The sequence below is a fragment of the Saccopteryx leptura genome, chromosome 6, assembly GCF_036850995.1.
Source record: "Saccopteryx leptura isolate mSacLep1 chromosome 6, mSacLep1_pri_phased_curated, whole genome shotgun sequence".
Taxonomy (NCBI): Eukaryota; Metazoa; Chordata; class Mammalia; order Chiroptera; family Emballonuridae; genus Saccopteryx; species Saccopteryx leptura.
The window spans coordinates 64263474-64278946 of record NC_089508.1 but is presented as its reverse complement, the minus strand read 5'-3'; the positions used below and the strand labels follow the sequence as shown (position 1 = coordinate 64278946).

The window sequence follows — 15473 nt, the reverse complement described above, 5'->3', positions numbered from 1 at the left end:
ATAAATAAATAAATAAATAAATAAATAAATAAATAAATCTGAGATGCAGGGTTAGCTCTTTGTTTTAGCTCAGTTTCCCTAAATTAATGGTCTCAAGGCAATAGCAAGTTGCTCCCTAACTAGCATGATAGGACACTTGTTTCCTAATAGTATGTTATTTTGAACATTTTTATACTAAAACAAACATGAACACAGTATAGAGTGAAAACTTCAATTTTACAAATGTCTTTGATTCATATAAATTTCCCCTAATTGTTACATCAATAATATTGTTTACAAATGAGCTGTATTTTACAAATAAGAACAAAAAGGCAAAACCACACTGGAATTCAGGTCTTTTAACACTTGGTCTAGTTATCAACCAACCTTATTACTAATACTGAAGTAAAATTTAGGCAGTACTATATAATTGCATAACCCTAAGAATTTCTAATTCTAAATTCTGTCCTAAAAAATATATTAATACTGAGTTACTTAATACTCATAACGTACTTACTCACGTTTCTGACAATCTTACTGAATAATAAAGTATTAAAATATAGAAACATGAAGCATGAAATATGTATTTTTCTATAAATATACCTCCTACTTCAGTAGTACATGTGGGTGAAGTTATTTTCTTCCAAGTAATCAATACTTGATATCTTTTAGTACCTTTAAATAATAAATATGTAGGCCCTTGCTTATAGAAATGATTTTATGTGTTAATAATGTATAAGCATTCTACTCATAAATTCCCATTTACCCCAAAACAATTAGGTTTTTAAAAGAAAAGCACATAAAATATTTAAAAGGTTCTGGATTCCTCTGCTTCTAACTCAGTGTTGAGCTGGAAGAATAAAGCATGTTCTACCAGGAACCCCAAGTGAGAATTTTCTCAAAAGTGGAAATGAGACAACAGAGGGTCATTTCAGAAATACTCTGCTCTCACACCCAACAGCCACAATGCCTGACCAAACAGCTATACCAGGTCAAACAGCCCAAGAGTTAGACTTCAGTATATGAGGCCATTATGTTCTTCTAAGATATTAATAAACCAAAACATAAAATACTGAAATCAAAACAAAAGACAATAGTACTTGAGACTAATTATCATACACATAATAAACAAAAAATTTTTTACTGGAAAGGAAATTTTATTTTATACATCACAAGCCATGAATTTTTATTAGTTCTTACATAAATGCTGCCTGGTGCCATTATCTACATGGCACGATATTTTATCTCTACACTCCACTTTGTATTTACAAAATTTTACTGATTTACATAAGTGAACCTATCAGTGAAGGTTTACCTTTGAGATGCAACTACGCATCCACCTTATCTGATGTTTTGCCAATAGCAATGTAGAAGAAACGTATTTTTAACCACCTTTCCATTTGAGTCACCTTATGTAAGAAATATATCAATAACTTAGAACATCTAAGTCCCTAAAGGAGGTTTTCCAATGTGCTCACAGAAATGGTTAAATGGTAACATTGTCAGAAACAACTTCCATGTCCACATCTTCTTGCAGTTTCTGTACCATTTTGTCTTCCAGCTGCTTTCCTTTGCCTTAAAAAAAATAAAATCAAAAACCTTATCAATTCAATGTGACTTACAGAACTCATTAACACTTTATAAACGATCTTGAATGTTTTCAAATAACATTGCCCATTTCTACGATATTTAAGAATAGTACATAAACCTATACAGGTCTTATAATACGCCACACATAAGCATTTATTTATTCATTTCACCCTCATAACAAACTGAAATTTATTTTATTATATTTGTATTTTTTCTGAAGTGAGAAGCAGGGAGGCAGAGACAGACTCCCGCATGCGCTCAACCAGGATCCACCTGGCAAGCCCACCAGGGGGCGATGCTTGGCCCATCTGGGGAGTTGCTCCATTGCAACTGGAGCCATTCTACTGCCTGAGGCAGAGGCCATCGAGCCACTCTCAGCACATGGGCCAACTTTGCTCCAATGGAGCCTTGGCTGCAGGAGGGGAAGAGAGAGATAGAGAGAAAGGAGAGGGGGAAGGGTGGAGAAGCAGATGGGTGCTTCTCCTGTGTGCCCTGGCCGGGAATCAAACCCAAGACATCCATACGCTGGGCCGACGCTCTACCACCGAGTCATCTGGCCAGGGCCATAACAATCTGAATTTTAAAGATGAGAAAAGCTGAGGCATATAGAAAGATGAATTTGCCCGAGGTCACTTAGCTGGTAAGTCCAGTAAGTCAAACTGATGGAATTTCAACCCGGACTTCATTATCCATGGTCCCTGCTCTAACTGATATACTTACAACCTCAGAAGGTTATCTAAAAACTTAGATAACAATGGTTCATTCCTGTTGTTTTCTGGGTCAGTTTGTATCATCTACATGTGAAACAGATGCTCCAGGATTCTACTATATTTTGTTTTAATAAAATTTGGTGCACACACAACCAAGGTAAGACTTTAACACAAATCTATTCAAAATGTGCTTACACAAGTTAACCTTTACTAAGATTTAGAAATGGAATCATTTGGGAATCGAGTCTTCAACTAAATCTCACCTAAACTTCTCTCTCTTTAAGCAGTCTCTGTAAGTAAATTATGTAACAGTCTGTACTTGGTGCCAATCTGTGAAATGATTATTCAATTCAATCTGATTAACTTAGAGATAACTTACAGAAAATAGGATTTTATAAAGGATGGAAAAGAAATGCCATAGGTAAAAAATTGACTGGAACTGGGAAATACACTGGATAAATTATATTTTTTAACCAAATCCTGTCATAAATGGACTGAGATAACATTTACTGAAAAAATACCCTTAAAAAAAATGTGGTTGATACCCAAATACATAGACCACAAAAATCTATAGATTCTTCACCTCACTTAAAGAAGAACTCCTATGCACATATTACTTACATGCAAAAGGGGCCCGGATAAGATGAATGTTTTGCTTGACTTCTTTGATGTCCTGAACTTTCTGTAGTTCTTTATTTTTCTTCAACCTAAGGTAAAAACATTAAAGCCAAAATGTCAGTTACTAAAATTTTAGACATTAATTCATAAGTTTTAAAAATGACATTTATTAAATAAACCATATAAATGAATGGGAACTCAATTATTTTTTAATTCCTAATTAGCTTAAATAGGATTCCTACACTATGGACTTAGTCATTCACCATATCCCTAGAGCCTAAAATGGGGATATTTGCAGGGTGAATGAAGGAATGAGATTGAAGCAAGGAATTAACCAATCTCAGAGATCAATGTCTATTATACACACGTAATGAGAATTTTTTCTAGTGCCTAGATCTTTTCTTCTCAAATACAGAACAATCTGTTACCAAATTTTTTAAATCATTCAGTAATTACTAGAGCACAAACTCCTAAGATTGTCAACAAAAAAAATAACAGAGTTGGTCGCAAACACATGGGTCCCTTTTCTCTGATGCTTTAACAAAAGAGCTGTTGGCACATGCTTCTCTTCTATGCCAGACCGGCACAGACACAGGGATGAAAGTAAATGTGGCAAAAGCTAATAGAATACATAATTCTATATACTATTCTTGCCAGTTTTTGTAAATCTTAAGTTATACTGAAAATAAATGAAAAAAAGAAATCAAATGCCTCTAGATATCTACTAGTAATTACTTTTCCATGAGTTACTCTCTATATATTCATACCTGTTCATTATAAATTTAGCTTGACGCTTCTGTTTGATCTCTTCGACTCTCTTCATTGCATCAACTATAAAAAAATCCACAAGTGTTAGCAAATTATTCACATTCAATCAAGAACTTTAACAATTACTTCTTTAAATCTTTATTCCTACTTAGAAACTGAATAAATGAAAAACTCATTGGAAAAAAATCCCTATTAAAACAGCTGGAGAAGGTATGTATCCTTTGCTGACATCACTGTTAACTCTTTATCTTTCACAAGTATCACTTCTCTAACTTTTATTTTACAAAGGCATTTGCTATAAATTTTCCTTCTACATTAAAGCAGTCCAATGCTTTCCAAATCTTATTCTACAGAGAACTTAAATTAATAGCAACTAATCCCATTCTTAGCTTGTCATCTCCATTAATAAAGGACAAAACCTTTCCAGGCATGAGTACCCCTTTCTCTTCAAGTGCCTGGGATATGATCTGCATGTTAGGAATACTGGTAAAATGAGCCAGTCAACCAATCTGCCACGTTCTCAACCACTAAAATCCAACTGTTTTGGAAAATGTGTACAAGAGTTGAATCCAACTATGCACTAGTATCTAAATCAGCACTGTCCAATATAAGACACAGCACATATGTAATTTTAAATTCCTAGGAGCCACATTAAACAAAAAAGTAAAGAATAAAAAAGGAAAAGATCAAAATTAAATGTAATGATATATGTTGTTTCACCCAACATATTCAGTATGTCACTTCAATATGTAATCAATATAAAAAATTGTTAGATATTTTATTCTTGTTTTCATATTAAGTCTTCAAAGCCACCATGTATTTTATATTTACAGCACCTCTTGATTCAGAGGAGCCACATTTTGATTGTTTAACAGCCCCTGTGGCTAGTGGCTACCCTACGGGACAGGATACTCCAAATATAGCTTCTTAAAGTGTAGTCTGTGAAACTGAAGTATAGCAGGATCTTCCATCTTAAATTATCTCCCTGCATTACACTTAGCAGTTACAGAGGGTAAAACACTAACTTTACAATGCAGAAACCTGGCAGACACCCCCTAAACAAAAGATCAAAGTTAGCAAGTGCCTCCTGACAGGACAACGACAAGAACAAAACATTGTGTTGATAGTGTTCCTGCCCAATGTACATTATCCAAATCTAATCTTGAGAAAACATCACATAGAACACAATTAATGAATTTTAAACCAAACACCTGGCCCATATTCTTGAAAACAGTCAATGTCATGAAATATGAAAACAAACTCAAGAATTGTTCCAAACCAAGAGACTTAAGAGATATGACATGTATCATTCTAACAGTCTTCACAATAAAAGATATTGGGACAATGAGAGAAATCTAAACAGTCTAAGATTAAATAACACTACTCTATCGATGTTAATTTCTTGATTCTGATAACTATACTACAGTTGTATGAAAGAATATTTTAGTTTTAGAAAATACATGTCAAGTTGTTTATGGATAGAAGAGTGTTAGTTAATAAGGCAACATACTTAAACAGTTCAGAAAAAATTAAAGAAGAAAAGGGAGAGACGAAGAAGAGGTAAACTTAATAAAATGTTAACAGCCAGGTATTATGGATGAATGATAACAGAATTCTATTCCTGACGCTTTCTGTTCAGTCTAAAATTATGTCAAAATAAAAACTTTTTTTTTTTTTGCCTGACCTGTGGTGGTGCAGTGGATAAAGCATCGACCTGGAACCCTGAGGTTGCCAGTTCGAAACCCCAGCTTGCCTGGTCAAGACATATGGGAGTTGATACTTCCTGCTCCTCCCCCCTTCTCTCTCTCTCTTTCTCTCTAAAAATGAATAAATAAAATCTAAAAAAAGGGGAAAACTTAAAAACAAAACATTTTTTAAGTGTAGGTAGGCTGGGGACCAACATTAGCATCACCTGGGAGTTTGTTAGAAATGCAGACTCTTAGGCCCCACCCAGACATACTGTATTAGAATCTGCATTTTAACACGATCCCCTGGAAGACCCCAAGGTACCTCTGCCATTAGGATGATGTTTATATGAATAACTCTAAGATGATGTCAACTCTAAATCTGTACATGCTATGGCTTAGAATTAATATTAATAATACAGGAGGAGGCAAAAGTAGGTTTACAGTTGTTTGTATGGAAAATAATAATAAAAGAATAAACTGTAAACCTACTTTTGCTCCAGCCTGTATGCTTGATAGGTAACTTTTTTTTTTTTTTTTTTTACAGAGACAGAGAGAGATTCAGAGAGAGGGATAGATAGGGACAGACAAACAGGAACAGAGAGAGATGAGAAGCATCAATCATCAGTTTTTCGTTGTGACACCTTAGTTGTTCATTGATTGCTCTCTCATATGTGCCTTGACCGTGGGACTTCAGCAGACCGAGTGACTCCTTGCTCAAGCCAGCGACCTTGGGTCCAAGCTGATGAGCTTTGCTCAAACCAGATGAGCCTGCGCTCAAGCTGGCGACCTCAGGGTCTTGACCCTGGGTCCTCCACATCCCAGTCTGACGCTCTATCCACTGCACCACCACCTGGTCAGGCGATAGGTAACTATTTTAATCTTTCTTTGCCTTTCAGCAAAAATGATACAGGCAAGTTCTAGTATTCAGGAGCATTTCCACAATTTGAAGTTACTCAGAAGGGAAATAAACACAGAAGTAGCAGGTAAATACTTTCCAAGAATAAGATGCTGCATTTCTGGATATTCCAGAAGACTGAAAAATTTTAAATGTAACAAGTATCTAATAGATATTAAAAGTTGATCTGCAATACAGAGAACATATGAATAAAATACAAATTATTCTTCCTACTATTGCTGCTTTCAAGTTCTACTGCAGTTTCTATGGACATCAGCACCTTAAAGCTTGCTCAGTCCACATCTTCACACAATTTGATATTGTAAGCAATAAACATAAAACTAGTATAAACAGACTTTATAGACAAGATAATATTGAAAAAGGGAGCATGGGAAATCAAGAAATCTTTTAGAAGAATAGTATATTTTTCTGGAACATGACTAACAACTATTTTAATTGTGTAAGCCAGCAGGAAATAGTTTTAAGTTCCAAAACTCATACTGTCTACCAAGGAAACCTTCTTTGGAGAATCTATCTTTAAGATCTCAATATGAAAGGATATCATAATCTGTGCAGGAAAAGAAACTCAATAGAGCACCACTTCTTACAGGACTTGCAGATGTATAAATGAGTGGGGCAAGGGAATGAGACTGTGATCATACCTGAACCAATTCCCATTGAACAGAAGCAATGAAATAAGTACGCAGTCAAATGCACTAGGAGGGAGAGATTGAGCACTCTGTTCACCTCTGCCTGCTGGGGCAGTGATTTCTGTTCAAGTATATGACCTCTTACAGAACTAAACAGTATTTCTCACAGTCAAAGTAAATAACACAAACGAGAATGGAGGATCATAGTAACTGAATATCTACACGTGACTAAAATAAGATATGCACTCTCAACATCAAGCTGAATAACCACTAAATAAAAGTAGTTACAAAATATGTTAGGGTGGACCCTGGCCGTTGGTTCAGTGGACAGAGCATCAGCCTGGAGTATAGATGTCCCAGGTTCAATTCCTGGTCAGGGCACACAAAGAAGAGACCATCTGCTTCTCTCCCCTCCCCTCTCTCCTTTCTTGACCTCCTCTCCACCCGTGGCCAGTGGCTCCACTGGTTTGGGCATTGGCCCTGGGCACTGAGGATAGCTCAGTTGATTCGAGCATCGGCCCCCAGATGGGAGTTGCCACATGGATCCCAATCTGGGTACATGCAGGAGTCTGTCTCACTATCTCCCCTGCCTTTCACTTAAAAAGAAAAAGTCAGGAGGGCCCTAGCCAGACAGCCCTAGTCAGACAGGCCGGTTGGTTAGAGCATCATCCCAACATGCAGAGGTTGAGAGTCCAACCCCAGTCAGGGCACATACAGAAACAGATTGATGTTCCTGTTTCTTTCTCTCTCTAAAATAAATAAATAAATAAATGGATAAACAAAAAGTCAGGGTGATCGGGAGCCATTATCTTCAAAAAGTAACAAAAGAGAAAGCAAAGGCCAAAATGAACTAAAACTCTTTGGGGTCCAGAAATGCTTTAGGATCTTCCAATAATGTCCTTGACAAGAGTGCCTTTTGGAATCAATTTCAGAATCCTATGAAAAATGTGTAACTATGTGAGGTGATGGATATTAATACTTATTGTTGTGATCATTTCTTAATATATACAAGTATCAAATCATTATGCTCTATACCAGAAACTAATATATGGCAATTATATCATAATAAAAAAAGAATACTATGAAATTATTAATCTCTTTTAAAATGTTTGAGTTTGAATCAGTGTTATTTCTGTACCAAATAAACCCAATAAAACCAACTGCTTTTCAGAAGAACTTTTCCTCTACTTACAAAGTTTTTTAAAAGAAAAAAAAAAACATCAAGGGGCAGAATATTTAGTGCTATGTAGAACAGGCAATTCTAAAACTGTACTCTGATTTCTCCACACAGATCAGGAAGATAAAGGTTTAGAGGGTGTCCAATACCACCACCAAGGCCCCCAGCTTTTCAGTTCCACTCCTTAAGTCTTGTGACTGAGGAAAAGGTGCTGAAACGGATGCCCTGCCTAACAATGCTTGTAGGATTCAAAGCTTTAGGGACCTCTAGCTAACAAACTACATCATACTGTCATACTCTACCTAAGATTAGAAATAGCTAAAGCCTCCACAGGCAGGATGGGAAGGAGGGGGCCAAGGAGGAAGGACACACACACACACACACACACACACACACACACTAGAATATATACAAGCTGGCTTAAGGAACTAAATTTTACTACATGTGGGCGCTTGTCAGTTTCTACCTACATAAAAAATAAAAATTGGGGAAAAAAGACAATAACAAGCTATTACTGCTTTTAATTTCAGTCAACTATAGTTTCATTTTTCCTTGTTAGCACTTAGAAGTCTCATATAAATTATGTAATTATCATGTAAATGTTGCACTTCTTTAATTTTATCAAAGCACTAATTTTATAAGATACACAGAATACACACTGTTATATCTCTAAATCAAATTATCTAAACTTGTAAAGTGTTCTAGGTTTTGTGCATATTTTAACTATGCCACACTCATCCAAAAAAATATTCTCATCTCTATTTTTTTTTTTTTTTGTCAGATTTTTGGATGTTTTATGTGTGGGCACTTCAAATAATATCAAATTTAGTAATTACATTTATTTTATAATGGACACATCAGCCACTTCTAGAAAGGATTTTGGGCAGCTTATAATAAAAACACAAATACAAAAGAACCACTGAAATGAGGATAAGAGAATAAAATTTGACCAATAAAAAGGAGAAGAAATAAAATACTAGAGTTAAACAACAAACATTAAAGGTATGGCAATATCCCCAATCCCTCTCTTCTGAAAACTCCCGGCATTCCCTGTGACTTACTTGTTTTATTCCACAGCTCTCTCTGGTATTTGACAGGTTCATTTCTACGTTTTTCAAATTCAAATGAATTATCCTGTAAGGGGATGGGGGGGGGTTAGAAGTATAAAAAGTTATTCTCCTTTTCACAAGCATTCTGAGTGTTTCACACTATGGACATGTTAAGATTCCCCCCAGGGTAATCCCAGCAATACAAGTTTTCAAACCTTTCTCCTTTACACACCATGATGTACAAGAGAACCCTGCTGAAAACATTTCTCTGTATCTGAGTAATTCTCGAGGGGAGGGGAGGGGTGGGGAGGGGAAACATTTAACAACCATGGAGATTATAAACAAACTGAAAAGGCTTCCCTCATTTCCCTACCCCTAAATGAATGAGTCTCACAACCAGAAAACTTTGGATTAGGCTGAACCATATGAAATTACCATTTTTTATAGATCAAAAATGAGTCAAACATTAAGAATTCAGATGGTTCAACCTACATATCTATTGTGCTTATATATTTTAAGACCTATATACCTTTGTGTTATAGCATAAAGGTGTGAAACAACACATCTCCAAATCAATGTAGCGTTATGCTACATGACATAAGCTTTGCCCTGAAACTCTTCGGGTCCCTTCTAAATGTAGTAGGTTTTATGGCAGTTAATAATCCTATTTATCTTTAAAATATGCATAACAATTTTGGAAAAGCTACAGGTTTCTTAGCAAAATGACAGTATTTCTTGGTTTTCAAATCTACCTCACACAGGCACATGGAGCAGCACTAACGCTGTATCTGGCTATTACATTTATAATACACACAACTCTACTTAGATCACAATTACGTCAGCAATAACAAGGTGACCAACAAATGACGGTGTTTGGTATCCTTTCTTCATTCATCCAGTTGCCACCTACATGGAAGGTGCTTGTTTCTTCTTGTCCATACTGAAAATTATTTTTTTTAATTTATTTTTTACAGAGTCAGAGAGAGGGATAGATAGGGACAGACAGGAACGGGGAGAGATGAGAAGCATCAATCATCAGTTTTTTGTTGTGACACCTTAGTTGTTCATTGATTGCTTTCTCATATTTGCCTTGACTGCGGGCCTTCAGCAGACCGAGTGACCCCTTGCTCGAGCCAGCGACCTTGGGTCCAAGCTGGTGAGCTTTGCTCAAACCAGATGAGCTGCACTCAAGCTGGCAACCTCCGGGTCTTGAACCTGGGACCTTCTGCATCCCAGTCCGACGCTCTATCCACTGCGCCACCGCCTGGTCAGGCTGAAAATTACTTTTTAACAGTAATTGTAATTTGGCCTTGCATCTTGTCAAAAACTATTCATTACATTCACTGAAAACCTCTGGTGTTCAGGAAGCCAGCAGAGGGTTTCTTGGCAAATGCTTAGATACTGCCCTTAAGGAGTAGAGAGGTGGGAAAGAAGTCATGGGTTTGAAGGAAGAGGAAGTCATGGAGGGAGGAAAGAGTTTAAAGATATTCCTCCCTCAGGGTAGCCTGTGCAGCAGTGTCCCCTCCTCCTCAGAACTCTACAGATTTGTGGTTTTTAGGATCATGTGATAATTATTACCATAACAAAATACAAATAAGTCACCCATCAATCATGTTAACAGGAAGCTTTGTTGTTGTTAATTAAATCACCCCCCCCAACAAAGACACCCTGAAATTTTTGAACTGTAAAAACTTGACTCACCACTGTCAGCTCTTTACCAGCTGCTTTACGGAATGCTTTAGTCCACCGGACCTTGCGAGGATTGCGCTTCTTTTTAAAGTTCTTATGACACTTGGATTTACAGAACCTGAACACCTACAGGGAAAGGTAAAACAGTGAGACGTCAATATTAAAAGTTCTTCTATCCCCTGGCCGGTTGGCTCAGTGGTAGAGCGTCAGCATGGCATGCAAGAGTCCCGGGTTCAATTCCCGGCCAGGGCACACAGGAGAAGCGCCCATCTGCTTCTCCTCCCCTCGCCCTCTCCTTCCTCTCTGTCTCTCTCTTCTCCTCCCGCAGCCAAAGCTCCATTGGAGCAAAGTTGGCCTGGGTGCTGAGGATGGCTCTGTGGCCTCTGCCTCAGGTGGTAGAATGGCTCTGGTTGCAACAGAGCGACGCCCCAGATGGGCAGAGCATCGCTCCCTGGTGGGCATGCCGGAGTCTGTCTGACTGCCTCCCTGTTTCCAACTTCAGAAAAATACAAAAAAAAAAGGTCTTCTATCATAGGACAAAATATACTGTAAAGTCTAAGAAATGACAATGTTTCTCATTCACAATTCACCCTCCTTACAATACCATTTGGAAATGTGTGGACATGTCAAATTAAATGGAAACTGCACTACTTGTTGACTCTCAAGCATCATCACAACTAAAAGCTAGGCGCCCTGAAAATACGGTTAAAAACAACCATTTTTATAGAATAACAATAAAACCTTTAAATGATCTTGAATCAGGAAGAGGTTTAAGGAAAGTAGTTTATTTAAATAACTTTCCATTTCAGAATAATTCTCAAATTCACTTTCTGTATACCTCAGTGGGGAAAAAGGTTTCACGCCAACATTCTGAAATATCCTTTGGTTCTTTCCATCCTTGCACAAAATAATTTCAAAAAAGCAACTAAACGTGGCTATAGATTTGTTTTCTAAGTATTCACAGATCTAACTAGGGAGATCAGTAACTATTTTTAATTCTCCACCTTCATCCCAAATGATCTGAACCTTTAGTAGTACTTACAATTCAATGATGCCTCAATGATGATTCAATGAGCTCCTGAAATGGCTTATTGGGACTTATTGTATAAATCTAAAATGCACTGTTTTGTTAGTTTGTAATGTCTTAGGACACATTACAACTTCTGTGTTACTAGAAAAATCTGAAGAGAAAAAGTAATTTTTTGAGTTGAATTATCACACCTAAAAGATGTGACTCATTTTAAAGAATAGGTCAAAACAAGGTATAAACATTTCAATCTAAGTAAGCCTATGTATATACCACAAGCCAAAATAATTTTCATTTTATATATACTTTTTTCTATGAGAAACTTCAATTAGATCACTATACACAGCAGAACATACTTTCTTATCAATAATCAATATTAGGTTAATCTGCTCCAGGCCCATACCTCCTGGAGAGCCTTTTTCTGAGAGACTTGAGGGTAATTATGTTTACAGTCTTGAATTAATTTCAAAGTAACTAGCAAGTACAAGAACTACTGTGGTATCCTGGACATCATTATCAGTAAAATCTCTTTCAGTATTTTCAGCCCAAAATACTATAAACTTCTCAACAAAAAGTTTAATGCCTCCACTGTTTAATACCTACTAGATAACTCTTAGACAAATCCCCACTTCTGAGATATATCTAATGAGGGATTTGAACTCGTCATAGTATCCCCAATTCCAAAAAGAGCCAATAGGAAGTTCCAGGGAAGTCTGTCAATACTTAAACTCCATACCTAATAGACATTATCTGAAAAGCGCAAGGAAGTATCACAGACTGGAGTCACTGGAGATGGGAAAGGGATTCAATCAGCAAATAAGGTGCATCTACCATGAGCCTAATACTGTACTAGCTAGGGATACAATAACTAAAACACAAAACCCTACCTTGAGAACTTAGGCTATCAAGCTAAGTATGATAAGTCTCACGGCAAATAAGGAAGAGCAGAGGAGGGTATAAACAATGGGATAAAGCTTTATACAATAATCACATATAAAGTAATACGAAAGTATACAATAAAGTGGTTAAATGTACAGTGGGGTAGGTGGTGGGTGGATTATGTGTAAGACAAAGCTTCACAGGCTCAAGGATCCCTTTTAATCTAGTCCTCTAGCATCACCCTCAGTCTTCAACATGCAAACAAACGATCCAATCACATCACTCAGAGTCTTTCAACTCTTTCTTATTCCACTAATTCAACAGTATTAAGCGCTCATTAAGGGTGTAGGTATTTTTTCCTGTTTGCAAACTATGTGAAAACATGGAGCATTAGCACTAGTTCTACCTTTAAGAAGCTACTTAAGAAGTGTAAGGGGAAGTCCCTAAGATGGTCTCAAAAGCTAAGGACACATAGGCAAAAAGACTAGTTAGGAGGCTAGGAAAGTGACAAGTGCCAAATCTGGAACCAGGGCAGGAAAACAAAAAGAAAGCAAAGACACAACTATCCTTCGCAAAGGCAGAATGAATAGGACTTAATAATTAGATAAAAAAGTTAAAGACTCAAAAATGACTCATTTCCAGCAAAACTGCCTAGCAGATGACAGTGGAATTAATTCAGAGAGCAAAATGATCTGAGGTAAGAAGGAACTCTCTTTCAGGGAGCTCACCGTTAGGTACAAACATTCGGACCTGGAGCTAACGAGATAGACTCGGGATTCACCTACACAGATAAAATGACACACGAGCATACCTCATTTTATTGTACTTCACAGATGTTTTTTACAAATCGAAGGAAGACCCTCTACTAGCAAAAAGATCACAACTCGCTGTATTCCAGTGGTCTGGAACCAAAGCTACGATACATGAGAAGTGTGCCTTTACATTTTCTTCATTAGTGCTTCAGGGCACCCACACTCATTTCCCCAATCACTTCCGTTCTGGATCCACTGGCCTTCCCTGTCTTTTCTAGGAACACAGACTTTCTCATCAACGTGAATTTGCAATGTGTCTGCCAGATCAACACCCAACTCTAGGTAGCTCCCACAATCTGTGGTTCTAATTCCAAGCTGGACAAAAATAAAAAACTCATAATGACCAGATCATCCACAATGCCAACTGTGAATCTGACTCCAACCTGGCAATGACTCATTTTATATATTTTATCATGTTCCCGAGAGCAGGTATTCAAAATCTTCTACGTGCTCTTTCAAGTTCCCAAACATAGCTTCAGTCCCTCACTTTCAGCAAGAACCCTTGTTCCTTATTTAATGAGCTCAGTATCTTCCATTTGTTACAGAGATAAAGCAATAAAGTAGGAACTGTAATTCTTTAGCATGTCAAAATCACCTTCTAGGAGTGATTTTCCAAGTCAATGTATCTGGTGGAAACCAGAAATCTGTATTTTTATTAGTGCCCAGTGATTCAGAAGCAAATGTAAGAGGTCAAATTCTGAGAAACAATGTGTTAAAGAAACAGAGGAGATTCATTCTCACAGAAAGCAAATTCATGCATTATTCAGTCTTTCACAACCAGGCCTTATGGTATAACTACATAATGATGATAGAAAGATAGATACATAGATAGATAGACAGACTCTAGACAGATATCATATGTTTACAGACTAATCTTTTTGCATCTAGTCTTATATTTGTATTTACGGCCCTACCCCAAGCCTCTCTCACCAACCACAATACAAAGAGATGTAACTGCTTCGTTCTGTGCCTCTGCTCAAACTGTTCCCTTTCCTTCCACCCTCTCCTCACTTTCTCCTGCAAAATTCAAGATCCAGGATTAATGTCAACTCCATTCCGGGTATTTTCATTTACGACCCTCCACAACTCACCTCCAATAACATCAAAATATATAAACCTACTATTAAGCCCCATGCAACATTTCTATCAACCTCTACACACTATGGACAATCTCAAGTCTTATTCATATCCACGCTACGGACCTTCGCACCGAGGCAAGACTGAGAATGCGTTCAACACAGCTAACTGAATAGAAGAACTTGGCCCTTGTAGTAGGATGGCCAGGCTGCCCAAACAGACGCCAGACTCCCCGTGGGGGCTGGCTGGGCTCGCTCGTGCACCTCGTCGCAGCCAACCTCGCCCAAGCGTGGCCTGGTGACCAGCTCCGTTCCGGATGCCGCAAGGAGAAACTCCCCAGCGGGAGGTCGAGGCCGGAGCTCCTCGCAAAGCCTCCCCCTCGCGGGGTGAACGCGGAGAACCCGGCCCGACGCCGCAGGCGCAGAGGAACGCCGAGCGGGCGAGGCCCGGGGTCCGCGGGAGCGCAGCGCGGCGCGCTTTGGCCTTAGCCACCTCACCTTACAATCGTTGCGGACGAACATCATGCCGTGGCCCGGGTAGATGGGTCCGGAACAGAAATAACACTTCTCAATACGCATGTTGAACGCGCGTGGGGACCCACCATCCAAACGCCGAGCTAGAAAGGAAGTGACATCTCCCGTCACCGGAAGCGATTTTCTTCCGAGTTCCTGACCCGGAAGAGGCGAGCGTCTTGGCTCCTGCGGGTCCCTGGAAAGCGATCCGAGCCTGACCGCGCCCCCGCGTGGCCGCAGCGGCAAAACACTGTCGTTTGACGCAGGCGCAGAGCTCCAGGGTAGCCTGGCCGCCTTCTCGCTGGGCAGCTCGCTTTCTCGTAGCGCCTGGTTTTTCTGTCTACCATGCCCTG

General features: G+C 38.3%; 1 protein-coding gene across 1 annotated transcript; it reads right to left on the bottom strand.

Moving 5' to 3' along the window:
• Window positions 1-209: 209 nt before the first annotated feature.
• Window positions 210-15262, bottom strand: RSL24D1 (ribosomal L24 domain containing 1). The gene is made up of 6 exons (XM_066343186.1): window positions 15106-15262; window positions 10826-10939; window positions 9137-9209; window positions 3665-3728; window positions 2901-2986; window positions 210-1554 (listed from the first exon to the last, which is right to left on the bottom strand). The coding sequence occupies exons 1-6, from the start codon at window positions 15184-15186 to the stop codon at window positions 1466-1468; spliced, it is 507 nt and encodes a 168-aa protein (XP_066199283.1). The 5' UTR covers window positions 15187-15262; the 3' UTR covers window positions 210-1465.
• Window positions 15263-15473: the final 211 nt, after the last annotated feature.

Coding starts and splice junctions, on each gene's coding strand:
- RSL24D1 (XM_066343186.1), bottom strand. CDS start 15,186: ATGCGTATTGAGAAGTGTTATTTCTGTTCCGGACCCATCTACCCGGGC. Junction 9,210..10,825: donor CTGGTAAAGAGCTGACAGTG/GTGAGTCAAGTT, acceptor ATCCCCTTACAG/GATAATTCATTTGAATTTGA. Junction 2,987..3,664: donor GCTAAATTTATAATGAACAG/GTATGAATATAT, acceptor TTTTTACCTTAG/GTTGAAGAAAAATAAAGAAC.